The sequence below is a fragment of the Lynx rufus genome, unplaced genomic scaffold (assembly GCF_022079265.1).
Source record: "Lynx rufus isolate CCGP_SWC_20201006 ecotype Redwood Valley unplaced genomic scaffold, mLynRuf1.p SCAF_4, whole genome shotgun sequence".
Taxonomy (NCBI): domain Eukaryota; kingdom Metazoa; phylum Chordata; class Mammalia; order Carnivora; family Felidae; genus Lynx; species Lynx rufus.
Genome location: NW_025814856.1, coordinates 139,128,923 through 139,142,745, shown reverse-complemented (window position 1 = coordinate 139,142,745; position 13,823 = coordinate 139,128,923). Strand labels below are relative to the sequence as shown.

Here is a 13,823-nt window from a genome sequence, read left to right as displayed (position 1 = left end):
ATGTGAGACTCTTCCTGCAAAGCTATTTCAATAGTTTTCTTTATAATCTGGGGCGATGGTAGGAAGGGCAGAGTGCAAACTTGGGGAAGTCTAGTTTTTTACCATGCTCACATCATAAATGTGAAGTTCTGCCTCTTTTCTTGTTTTGTTTTGCCTTGCCTTGTTTTCTACTCTCTCTCCAAGCAGGCAGGTAGGGATTCATGTGCTCTTTCCTGCATCCCCATAGAAAGAGGACCATGGCCCACACAAAGATTTTAATCATATGATGGGAGGGTTTTAGAAAGTACTATGAAGAACACTATCTCAATGTAGCCTCCTTCGAAGACATGTTTTCAGCAGATTGAAGCAGAAAAATGACTGTTATTATGGCAGAAAGAAAAATACTTGCAGTATAAGACTATGCCTAGCAGCGTAAAGCAGAGAGCATGTTAAGCTGTTTTCCAGTATATATCTCCTTGAGGAGAGGATTTGGTTTGGATTTGTAATCTCTATTTCCCCAACACCTATCACAATGTCTGACCCATGTGATGCACTCAAGAATTTGAATTATATATAGAATGGGCAGTAGTTACCTAGTGGATTTCCATAGAAAAAAAACGGGAAAATGATTCCATAGAAAAAAAAGGGGAAGGGAGAGAATAATCTAGTAAAAGAATGGCTTGAAGAGAAAGGAGGGAAAAGGTAAAGTGGACAGTAAAGAACAAAGAATTAGAAGATATTGATGTAATATTATTTCCACTAAAAACTTTTGCAATAAATACATTTTATAATTCTCTTAAGCAAATGCGCTGTTGTTCAAAAGTAATAATTCCTCACATGTAAAATATCTTACTCTTTTGAGAATGTTTTGCTACCCTAAACACAACCAGCTGATGTATATCCAACTTAAGCTCTTATTTTTTTTTAAAGTACAGTGTGCCTATGCAATTGTGCTGAAAATTCTGATGAAATTTACACAGTGCAATCATTTTTGTACCTGTGAGTTAATAAAACAAACACCTAATAACACTCCAGGGAAGAGGAGATGCCTTTCTTATGAAACTCTGAGGAGTCATGTATTTGATATGAAGAACCCTTTTTATTCTTTTGAGTAATGGTGCCGGCAGCCACTGATATAACTCCCTGGAGGCTATTTCCAAGCCAACACTGTAACTCAGTTGAAGGAATAGGGAGGTGTGTTAAACCTTTTTAACGCAGGATTGGCATCTCAATAAATCAAAGACTATAAAAGAAAAGAATTAACAGGAACAAAAAGAGACTATCCACCAAGAGCATCACTAGTTATCACTATTCAGAATCACTGTCTGTGATTTACTCTGAATTTTCCCCTCTTCTGATAAATTAATTAAAATTTCCTTGTTTTTTGTTTCCTCCTGAAGAGAAACTGTCAGATGTGCATTAAAAAAAAAAAAGGAATAAAAATCTATGTGTAGGTATATGAATAAATACATATACATATACATATACACACACATAGAGCTAGACAAATATAACACTTTGTTTCCTAAATTGAAAAGAGTCTTTGGCTGGGAATCTGATTGAGTTCTCACCAATGTCATCAACTCAGAGCTTCACTTTGTTTAAGTAGTGGTAGTCAAGAAGTATGTAAGGTTCAGGCACCGGCCTTACTTCTCTGTGGACCACGCTGTCCAAGAGGCATGTGGGATGTAGGGTACTGGCTAATAAACTGGGTCATACATTGCAGAAAGCATCCTAAAAATATCACATATACAAAAACAACTGATTTTAAATATACTACCCTTTTTTGTAATGACCAACAAAACCTTGTAATATACTTAAATTAGTAGCTATGGAGTTGTACTTGACAACATATTTCCAAAAACCATCATCTAAAGCAGTGACACTCTTTAGGTGATATTAACTTTTTTGTTTCTTAAAGTCTCTTCCTCAATTCTCATTGTTGGCAGAAATCTACTGTCTCCACTGTTCAGATTTAAGTGTTACTCACAATCGACGGGTTCTTTGAGTTTGTACATGTTACAAGGTTCCCCCAAATATGAGTATGATGTAGCCTAGATTTTGGAAAGGGAGGAAGTGTAAGAAAAAAAGAGCAACAGTCAACCATGTTGTCCTGTTCAAGCATGCACATGTTTTATTTAAGTATTCTCCAAAGGTCTATTTTTTTCCAGCATAATGCAGGTATTATGCTATCCTTTGAAATAAGATATATGAATTTCAAACAAAATTGCCAAAAACAATGACCTTGGTTACTCCATATGGTACACAGAAATAATTACATTTCACTTACGATACAGATGCACTTAACACAGTCATCAATAGTCATTCACCACCAACACAGTAGATTTTTAAATCACCTAAAACACCAAAAAGTTTTTTTTTTTCTTTTCCAAAAATCTAAAGAAATTAATAGTTTGGGATAAACGATAAGTTGAAAAGGAGGCAGAATTAACTGAAATCATCTAACTTCGTTTTTTTAAATGTAGTATTAAGAACATGAAAATAGAACTTTTCATTGGGAATCAAAAGACCTAAGTATTCCTGATTGTGGTTTCCTTAGTCTACTTTTTAGGAAGTTTTTCAACCACTGCCATCAAAGAAGTTTCGCTACATATTTTCTCTAGAAGCATAAAGTGACATGAGGCAGGTGTTAATATAATTGTTAATATTCACGCTCCAGGAAGATTAGTAACTTTTTAAAAGACATACTAGGTATAAAGCCAGTTCTTCCCGAGAGATAGTAGAGTTTGCCTTACTTTTATGAAGCAAATGTTTATTAATATCTACTGTGTGCACAGCACTGTTCTAGAAGCTATTCTAGAAATGGGAAGCAAGAATTTCTGGCTTTACTCGAAAATGGTTGGATTAAGTCTTTTTTATGATAAATTATGATAAGCATTTTAAAATCTCTATAGTAGAGGGATAATTATTAATTCTTTCCATGTACAGAAGCTAAACTTTATTTCTTACAGTGGTGGTTTGGAATGAACAAAACTTTTCATTTGACATACAACTTTTTTACACTGTCACGTGCAGACATGTCTGCTGATATAGTTTAAAGGTGAAAAGGTATAAAGACTTTTCACTTCAATGTACATAGAGATCAACTTTGCATCATCAAACTCCTATCCTCCTGATTTAGTGGAGAAAATTGCTCCTTGCAGTCTACAGGAGCCTTTCTCAGATAAATTTGTGCTGCCTTCTCCAACGGCATAGAAAGCGTGCTTTCAACAAATATTGCTACATAAAGCACTCTAGTTTATCTCTGCATTTCAATTCACATTAGTTATTCTCAAAATGTATTTGAGATCTAAAGTAAAATAAATAATACATCAAGTGAGACTCTGGGATCACCGATTTTGTGATATTCATCCCAGCCTACTCTTTGCCTGAAACACAGAACGATGTATCCAGTGTCTGGGCTTTTCCCTAACAGCAAAGAAGTTAGAGATCATTCATAGATGTCAACTCCTTTTTCCTAATTTTTGACAAGGGGATTGATGATGGTAATCTACTTACAAGCTAATATGTTGGGGAATACAAAAGTAGGAAAGTCATTTGAGCTACAAAACGTTAGTCCAGTTGATGACGATAAACCCACGAAAAGGTGCTATAGAAATACAAGAACAGATAATGCACTGTCACACGAATACAGAGGACCAAAGAATATTACTGAAAAACATTTATGGCACAATAGTTTTGGATTAAAAAGTTATCTAAAATCTGGCCACACCAGAAGTTTCTCTATGTATGTGGCTCTTACTGTATCTATGAGGATCTGGAAAGTACAACAACAACAAAAATCCTGATTCCTGATACAACAGGTGTACAATGAATTATTGCAGTTGTAACAGTATCTAGGTGCAAGGTAAAATGATAATTAATACTGAACTATCCGAACGCTTTAGATTTACTAATGAGCATCCCCATGAGAAATACCGCAGCTCTGAAAGGAGTTAATTTGCACAGCCCACCATGGAACATGAGCAATCAGCTTGTTGTAAGTGCACAGAAAGTCCCCCTTTCTACAATTATAATTTATCATGCCTATTCTGAAGACAACATAAGGACACTGAGATCACTGCTCCAAAGAATTCTAGCATGCATTATGATGGTTTCCTTCAGTCAATACAAATGTGTTGTATGAGTTTTTTTTTAATATGTAATAATCTTCATCATAGCCAATGTTCATGGTTTTAACAGGAAAAATTTTTATCAAAATGTTTTCCATATTTTTTTGTTTTGCATTCAACTGGAACATTATGTTCAAAGATTTATTTTATTTATTTTATTAAAAAAGAGTTCAGATCATAAGAAGCATCGCTAGGCGGCATTTCATTGTGCTCAATCACAAAGTCAAAGGGTCACAGACTACTTCTCTGTAGAACAGGTCAGACTCTGTCTAGAAATGCCATTTGGTGGTTTTATTTCCATCCTCAAGTTTGGAAGCTTTGTTTTTATTTCACTGCCAACCTTCTTGCCTTGCTGTTTTCATCTGCAAAAGGTTTATTGTTTCTTCTTTCTTCCACATTGGAATTCTTTCCACAGCCAGAGCTCAAATTCTCTTAGACCTGGTTCCAATTGTCTTACAAAGCAGATACTCTGACAATATTTCCTCCTGAGTACTCAGGAGATTCTGGCCTGTCATCTCCTTCGGGGGTGGTTACTGGAGGTGTTGGGATGCTTATTATTGCTGTAGTCACATAAGGTTGTTCACAGTTTAGTTTAACACACTCTTCCATTTTGGCATTTAAACTGGATCGGCTGATGAGGAGAAAATAGATTTAAAAAAGTAAGTTGTTTACTTAAAAAAAATTTCCCTGCAACTGAGGAATGTATTTTGTCAGTAACATTTCAAATATCTAATTACAGTCACCATGATTTTTAAAACATGAAGCCCTAAACCTTAATATATGTTGAAGTGAACATTGGTCAGGTCATTAATATTAAATGAGTGTCTAACAGCCAGCTCAATTTGGCTCAGGCAGTGTTTATCAAAGTGTTTTCTACGAAAATGCAAGAAAGAGACTCAGGCCAGTTTTGGAAAGCCAGGGTTAGGCAAAGTAAAATCGCTTTCTTTAAGACAGGACCTCTGAGAGCTTTGAGCTGCTCCTATGAAAGGGATGTACCTCAATTACCTGTGAATGTGTCTCAGTTCTTTTGACCACAGAATCATTTTACTATCTTGTCTCTTTGGGAAAGATGATGCCCTTTAAGCTCTCAAGTTACTGACAGCCAATGTTAAGAACCCTAAAATGTTAGCCATTACCAATAATTCAAGATATTCCTAAGTAGTATTCTTGCACGACTTTTATACTCTATGTGGATAGAGGGAAAAGGAGAAAGGAACAAGAAGGGTATACATGATATACTTAAATCTAATTATTTTCATGGAAATCTTACTTAAAATGTTTATGTCCTAAAATTTTCTAAGTACTTCTCTGCTTTCTACTTAATTTTGCAACGCAGAGGTGGAACATTTAGAGACAGAAATCTTTCATTGTTCTAAAATTTAATATTCTGGTCCCAGAGACTCTGATTTATGTAAATCAACACAGCCTGAATTCAGAATCTCATCCAGGTTTTTCACAAAGATTGTTGAATGAGAACAAAGAAGCAGCGCTGAATTAATGGATTGTTAATATAAAAACATAGCTATTTAATTTGAAGAACAAAGCAAAATTATTTTGGCAGGAATTGATCATTTTAATGAGTTGTATAGTTTATTTTTTTTTTAATTTTTTTTAACGTTTATTTATTTTTGAGACAGAGAGAGACAGAGCATGAACGGGGGATGGTCAGAGAGAGGGAGACACAGAATTGGAAGCAAGCTCCAGGCTCTGAGCTGTCAGCACAGAGCCCGACGCGGGGCTCGAACTCACAGACCGTGAGATCATGACCTGAGCCGAAGTCGGACGCTTAACCGACCGAGCCACCCAGGCGCCCCATTGAGTTGTATAGTTTAAATGGATTACTTTGTGTTGCACATACATGTTTGTGGGAAAGACAGAAAGCAAATAAAGACAAGCAAAGGAAAATACCACCAGAAAAATTTCACTTAAGTTGTCCATAAACTAACCACAGGTGAACAATTGTAGCATATAGCTTATCTTTTTTTGTGTGTTGGATTGATTTTTGTGCTTCTGGCAACTCAAAATATCTTTATGATCAAATTATATATTGGTTCAAGAGACTTGTATAGGCATAGTTTTATTTTTCACTGTTACGTTGAAGGTGTCGATTTATTTTAGGTGCTGCTGAGTCCTTTCCAATGATACCAGTGCCAATCTAATTGGTCTCCTTTAGTAAGTGTTGAACATCTAACATCTTACTAACATTTAGTAAGTGTTGAACATCATTTAAGGCTATTTGCATTTACATAAGGGGCTCCTGAGTATAAAGGTGTCTGCCGAAATAAGAAAAAGTTGTGGAGGTAAGGAGGGAGAAGTACACTTGTTTGTGCCTGACCGTTTTGTCTTCTTTCTACTTTTCACACTGTACAACTGCTACTTTTGACTCAAATGAATATTACAGCATACTTATTACGGTATTAGTTTGTCTCATACTAAACCCTAGGAACTAGGATTTAGATGCCACAGTACTTCTAAGGTGTATTTATTAAAAATAAGTAAATAAAAATTATTTGCTCCCTCACCACGCCCGCCCCAATACCAAAAAGTGCCAAATACACCAAGATAGTGACATGCCTGCAGGTGGAGATACGCTCTGGGAACAGGCACAGGTGTGTGCACCCACACAGATTAACCTCGGGTACCTGTTAGACAGCGGGGTTCTCTCCACACATCTGATCTGGATCGTACTGAGTTCCTGCACACTGCCTCGGTGGCTTCCTGATACATTGGCATTAGGGATGCGGAAGGTTTTTTTGTGTCGTCGTGAACAGCAAGTGCTGGTGACTCCTTGTTGTGACGAGAGAGAAGGGCTGTGACTTGAAGGACGGTTTCCAGTCGCAACTTCCATGCAGCTTTCTTCAAAGACTTGCTCATCCACAAACTCGTGATTCTGTTCCGTGGTCATGAGAACACGCGAAAAAGGCAACAAACACATTGTGATTTTAAGAAAGGAAATGAATGGCTTTATTTTTAAAACCCAAATAGGCCCATACACTTAGACTATCCAGTGGGCAACTAGCCGCTTTCATAAATACTGGAATATCAAAGCCAGCTCACGCTGGCATTTGTGTGAAAATAAAATCTCCCTGTTAGACTTTGAGATGGACAACTGCAGGCTGATTTAGTGTCTCTTTATGGACTAACCTTATCCTGAAATATCATTTATTAATTTAAACATCATTTCTGGAAGTTAAGAGGCAAAGAAAAAAATGGTTGAAAATGCATATAAAATAGTACCCACGGTGAATGTGTAAATTCACATTGACTTTTATTTTTTAAACAGTTTGGAATTATGTTAAAGAGGCTATTTTAATAGAATGTCCCAAATTAGATTGTCTGTTTTACATTAGCAAATATTTTCACATGAGATTGAAAACATTTTTTAATTAGAAAATGAGATAGTTAAAACATTTTCTATTTCTTTTCTTTTCCTTTCTTTCTCTTTCTTTCTTTCTTTCCTTCTTTCTTTGTCTTTCTTTCTTTCTTTCCTTCTTTTTCTTTCTTTCTCTCTCTTTTTTTTCTTTCTTCTTTCTTTCTTTCTTTCTTTCTTTCTTTCTTCTTTCTTTCTTTCTCCTTCCTTCCTCTCTCTCTCTCTCTCTCTCTCTCTCTCTCTCTCTTTCAGAGAGTGCCAGCAGAGGAGAGGGGCAGAGGGAGAGGGAGGCAGAAAATCTTAAACAGTCTCCACATTCAGTGATTCAGTGCAGAGCCTGATGTGGCGATCAACTCGGGGCTTCATCTCATGACCCTGAGATCATGATCTGAACCAAAATCAAGAGTTAGACTCTTAACCGACTGAGCCACCCAGGTGCCTCTATACTTTCTGTTTCTTCAGATGTTCCTCTAAAATTTCCAAGTATAGAAAATGACCCATTAGTTAAATAAATAAAATACTGCAAAATGTGCCACTTTATGTTTGATTCAGAAGAGGTTAGCACTGAACTCTGAGGTCTCCTTTCTTACTTTTGTGATACATCACTGGCTGTACTCCTCTTAGCTCTGCTTGTATTCATAGTTCTTCTGGCCAAGAGGCAAACAGTGATGGGCATCATTTTGTATGCCGCATTTTAGACAAAACACAGTGCAGATTTTGTGTTTATAGTATTTAATAAAGAATCACTTCCTAAAATGCCTATGTAAGATTTTACCTCATAAATGTAAGAGAAAAAATTTTGGTCTGAACTGCTGGAGAATGACTTCAATTACTATTTTTTTTCATTGTGTAGGTGGGAATAATCTTATAATGGAAGGCTTTGCACATGCCAAGTTCCACATAACCATCTCTCATCCTAGAATATTAGTGAAACGATTGAAGCAATTCACTGGCCAATAGCAAATAGATTGTTTTAGTTACTCATTTTGTTATTTCTTTGCTGAGACAAGCATTTTGAGGTAACTGAAATTTAAGAATCTACTGTTTAAAGTCCAGAGAATAATATGACCAGATAAGATGGAATTTCATTAAGAAGTGAATTTCGATGTCAAATTTTATAGAAAAAATATAGCTCACAAAGGATTCACAATCTGTTTTTTTTCTTTTACCACGCACGATTCTCACACAAAATACAAGTATATAATGCATGAGATTCTAATTTTTCACATCAGTGATTGGAAGTGAAGAAGTCATTCTGTTGCTGGTTATTTTTGTAGGTAGCTCGATTTAAACTATGTTAATTGGCGCTAGACAATTTTTACTTGAAAGGTAAAATAGTAAAAATAAAAGGTAAGATAGTAAAAAATGAAAATAAAAGAGAAGAGCATGGGGATAAATAGAGTTGATTATTAACATTACCATTTACCTTTGAAAGAGTATCCTAACAGTTATAGACCTTATCGTTATGGATCTTCAGTTAAAAACGCAAATATAGGGGTGCCTAGGCGGCTCAGTAGGTTGAGCGGCTGACTTCAGCTCAGGTCATGATTTCATGCTTCTTTGGATTCTCTATCTTCCTCTGTCTCTGTCCCTTCCCCTCTCGCTTACTCTCTTGCATATACATATGCAAATATAATCATGTAACTACCCTGTTTAAAGTCCTCAAGTAATTTTTCATTTATTATGAGATAAAGATCAAAATTACTCACATGCCTCCAAAGCCTCCATTATCTAGACTTTCTCTGTCTCTGCTTGAGTCTCTGTATGCTCTATCTTCTGATCACCCTCAAGTTCTTTCAGTTCCTCTTAGGCCAACTTCCAGCCGCCACCCCCCACCCTGTCCCCGGGTGCTCACATCACCCCTTAGCTCCTTCATTTCTTTGCCTAACTAGCTCCTAGGCATCCTGTGGGTCTCAATGCAAGTTCTTCCAGGAAAGCCCCTAGTGACTCCGCCCTCTGTGGCACTGCACTGTGGCCTCGTTTTTCCTCTGCAACTCATGACCCTTCTTCCGGTAACATCTGTGTTTTATCCCATATGTGGAAGCTAGATGGAGGCAGAAGCCACACCTGACTTCATGGTGTATCCAGGGGCTGGCTCACTGTCTGCCACATGATAGGCAAGTAATACAAATTTCTTGAATGATTGCATAAGGAAGTGAATAAATGAATGGGGAATATGTTAGAAATGAGAATACAAGTATGTACCTCTGGGGAGTGAGGGAGTAGACTTGATTCAAATATGGTGAAAGTTTTGTTTTGCCTTGTGGTCAAAGACTGTGACCCCTTTTGACAAGCCAGCTAGGGAAAGGGTACATTTGCTAAAGTGGAGATCCGAATGAAAGCTTCTAAGCGAAGAAGTGCTGGCTCAATCCTCAGTTCCAACGGGCTTCAGCGATTAAATGGGTCATTTTTCTTATGGGAACACATAGTTTTTATTACCCATCTTGTTTATTGCAACTTGTTTATGGAAAGATGCTTATATTCAGTTACTCTCTTTTTTTGTTGTTGTTATTGCTATTGTTTTTCCCTTTACCTAGATGTCAGTAATACATGAACTACATTGTTTTTTGTTTAATTAACATTTTAATTATCCGAGGAAAAATAATATTTTACAGGACCTGCAGTCAGCTGTTGGGAAACGACTTACCATTGGCATTAAACTGATATTTTAGACTAGAGTTAAGATAATCTCTGAAGATAAAAACATTTTAAATAATTCTCTAAAATACTTTTCAAGTTGAAATGTCACTAGAGTCTTTCAAAGCAATTTCAAATATTGTGGGTTTCTTTCTTTCTTTTTTCATTTTTAGTATATTTTCCAGCAATGTAGACAGTGAAATCATACTTGGAAACGCTCAGTATCCACAAAAGCAAATGGTATTACTGTCTCCGTACAGGGGCGGACAGTCATGCCTTTTCCTTACCGTGGTTTTTTCCAGGCAGTGAAGCAGGTGGTGGTGCTGGGTTTCAAAGCTGGAGCCGGATTTGCTCATGAAGGTCTGCTCATCCTCTGAGGACTGTTAACACACAGAAGACAGAAGTGCTTTCTATTTCATTTGCAAACAATGAGAACCTCAGCTACACATTTCCAGAGAGAGAGCTAGCCTATTTCCCGAGATTAAATGGCAGCATTTTAATTTTCTTTTAACCAAAAAGGGACAAATGTGCAGTTGCTTTTAATTTTGGTAATCAGCATTTATATTTCTGTCAAATTAGCGGTCTGGGCTTTTAGACTTGCCTCCCTGAATTGAAAATTTAAATCGGTTTTACTCATTCAACTACCAGCTACCTTTGAAAGCCTGGGAGGTATTCTTTTTGGATAATAAATTTTAATCTAGTACTTAGATAATCCTGAAATCATGATCGTGCTCACCTACATAAAAGCTATTTTGATTGCAAGATGATTGGAATCCCAAATATTAAAGGAAAGTTTTGAGGTAAAAGTGAAGCTTCTCTTGTATTTGCTACTAGTGAGCTTTAGAACACTGAATGGTGTTCCCCTCCATTAAGAAGTAAAACAAGACATCATAACCCCACACAAATGAATTTTAAGGAACATAAATAATTTTGAAATAAAAATAGGTACTTGAGTCGTTGAGAATTTTTTACCTTTCCCATGTTTCAATAAGGCAGTGAAGAAATATTGCCCAATCATGAATGGGAGTCATGATTCACTGGCAGTATTTCATAGCCCAGGTTCTAATCTGCTACATACAGCCAATGAGACTGTACAGGGCAAGGTTATTTAAAAATGACACTTTTGTTGTTTCAGTAGCCATTTTCATAATTGCCCACAATAAAATTATATGGTTAAATAGAACTAAATCAATATTACACTAATAAATCGAACATTAAAAAAAGTGAAATGCTTGACTGTACCTGTAGTTGATTACTGAGTAAGCCATTCCGTTTGCTCTGCATGTAAGCATTAGCACTTCCGCTTTTGGCTGCCCGGATCCTGGCGAGTCTGGCTTTCTATAAGCCAGAAGAGAAATAAATGTTAATACTCATGAGTTGTTTTCTTAAAACAGCGAAGGCACTCTGGTGTAATGCTAATGTCAGCATATATATTTTTTTCGTGAACTTTTCCAGTAAGATCAATTAACTACTTTGGAGTCGGTGCATTTAAGATTTGTAATTAAGTCGTTTTAGTAAGATCAAGTTATTTCATTGTTGTTTCTGTCAATTGTGTTAAGAGAAAAATGACAGTATTCCTTTATTTATATTTTCACTTATCTCAATCTGAGTAACTTAATGAAATGAAGACAACATACGACCTTCCAAATCATTTTCATTTAAACTAATGTCTTTATAAATATTAGTAAATATATTCCAGGAACCAATGGCCTGCTTGCCTCTCTTCCTTTGTTTCTTCTCCTTCCCTCCTTCTTTCCTTCCTTACTTTTTAAAGGTTTTTTTTTAAAAAGGTTTTTATAAAAATGTATTTTAAAAATACATTTATGCTTTGAATTAAACAATGGAGGGTAAATAATAATGCAGTGTATCTGCATTCTCAAATATCAAAAAGCATTTTTTGGAATTATTTTGTTAAATTGGGCAATGTAGACCCCATGCCGAATAACATGTAGTCTCAAAAAAAATCCCTAATTTATCCACTTTTTCTATTGACACTGGCCCATACTGCAGCATGCTTATCTGATTTCTATTTCTCTCTGGAATTTGTTGAGATGAGAACATAATGAGTCCCTCCAAGGAGCTTTATAAAATTATTTTTTAATTTTAAAACATTTATGTGTAGAGAATGTTCTCCAGTTTAGAGACTGAGGGTGGTTACTTCAATTGTTCACAGTTACAGTGAGATCACCAAAGTATATTACTAAGCAAACTAACTATTTAGCCAGATATCTGGTATTCCATTCTACTTTAGAACTGATGCTTGTGTATGGAATGAGTCATGGAATGAGTCTGGTTTTCACTTCCTGGAGGGCACTTTTTGATGAACATTCTGTTTGTAAGATGTGTATCTAGCAAGTGTATATAAGAAAGCAACTGGGATGGCTTCCTCAAGTTCTTATAAAATTACCCCATAAAGACTCCTTCTTTTTCCTTTCTAAACAACCCAGATAAATAGTATCTGTAGTCTTTAACCCTGAGATTTTGTTTAAATAAAAATTTAAAAATTATCTAGCTTTTTAAAAATGAAAAATGAATACATACATACGACAAAGATTTTATTAATACAAAAGTACATCAAAAACAAGTAAGTCTCTCTGGAGCCTGGAGCTACCCTACTGCTATGCTTCAGAGGCAACCACTGGTAATATTTCTAGTGAGTCTTGCCAGAAATTTTCTAGGGAGATAAAAGCATGTATGTGTGTGTGTGTGTGTGTGTGTGTGTGTATTCATACATTTATACACACATATTTTTACTCATTTGGGACAATACACCTCACACTCCTTTGCACTCAGCTGTTTCCATTTATTACATACTGGAACTCCTTCCATATCTAAATATATAGATCCACCTCATTCATTATAAATATATAATATACCAATGAATAAAGCACCATTTATTTAACCAGCCAACTACTATTAATTTTTTAAAGCATCTTTTGCTACTACAAGCAATGGGTCCTGCCTTGAACATCATGATATGCTTTTCGGCAAGACAGTTTCTAGAAGCAGAAGTATTCCTAGATCAAAGGATGTCTGTGTGTGTGTGTTTTACCAAACTTCCCTCCAAAGTTGTACCAAGATGCCCTTTCACTCACAGCATTTAAGAGTAGCACTGAGACATCTGAAGCTCTCAAAATAGCATTAAGATATCATCTGGCTTCAACTCTACCCCTTCTCTCTTCCTCTCTGAATTTATTCTTCCTGTTTGTTGATTCCAACTTAAAATAATACTTTGTACAGAGATCATATTTATAAATGATGGGAAAAATAGACAAATTTCACTCTTCGTTGGCAGCATACTGTTTAGATCATTCAAAGCACTAGAGAATGAAGTGGGAAGGTAGGAAATTTTTAACTTCAAAAGCTGTGCTGCCCAGACAGGATTTCAGGCCAGAGTTGATAAAACAATGGGAAATGACAAGCATATTTGGAAATGACTTTGAATAGATGTAATAATTCAGAAATAACTAATTTAAATATACATTTGGTTTCCAGAAAGGGATTATTGTGGAAATTTAAGTCCTAAAGTCTCCTTGGTCTCCTGAAACAGTCAATGCCTTTTTTTTGGGGGGGGGGTCTCCCTCTCCCCCCACCTTTTCTTTCTCCCTCCTCCATCCCTCCCTCCTCCTTCCCCCTCCCTTCTTTCTTACACCTCTCCTTCCTTCCTTCCTTCCTTCTGCAATTAATGCATGCAATTACATTGC

The 13,823-nt window shown here is 36.1% G+C and overlaps 1 protein-coding gene across 1 annotated transcript in view; it reads right to left on the bottom strand.

Moving 5' to 3' along the window:
• Positions 1 to 4,565: 4,565 nt before the first annotated feature.
• KCND2 (potassium voltage-gated channel subfamily D member 2) overlaps positions 4,566 to 13,823 on the bottom strand; it is a 486,280-nt gene continuing 477,022 nt past the window's right edge. Inside the window, exons 3-6 of the mRNA XM_047097032.1 lie at positions 11,362 to 11,457; positions 10,407 to 10,499; positions 6,755 to 7,002; positions 4,566 to 4,743 (exon numbers count right to left, since the gene is read on the bottom strand). Of these exons, the coding sequence (XP_046952988.1) occupies positions 4,566 to 4,743; positions 6,755 to 7,002; positions 10,407 to 10,499; positions 11,362 to 11,457 (615 nt within the window). The remainder of the gene's footprint in view (positions 4,744 to 6,754; positions 7,003 to 10,406; positions 10,500 to 11,361; positions 11,458 to 13,823) is intronic.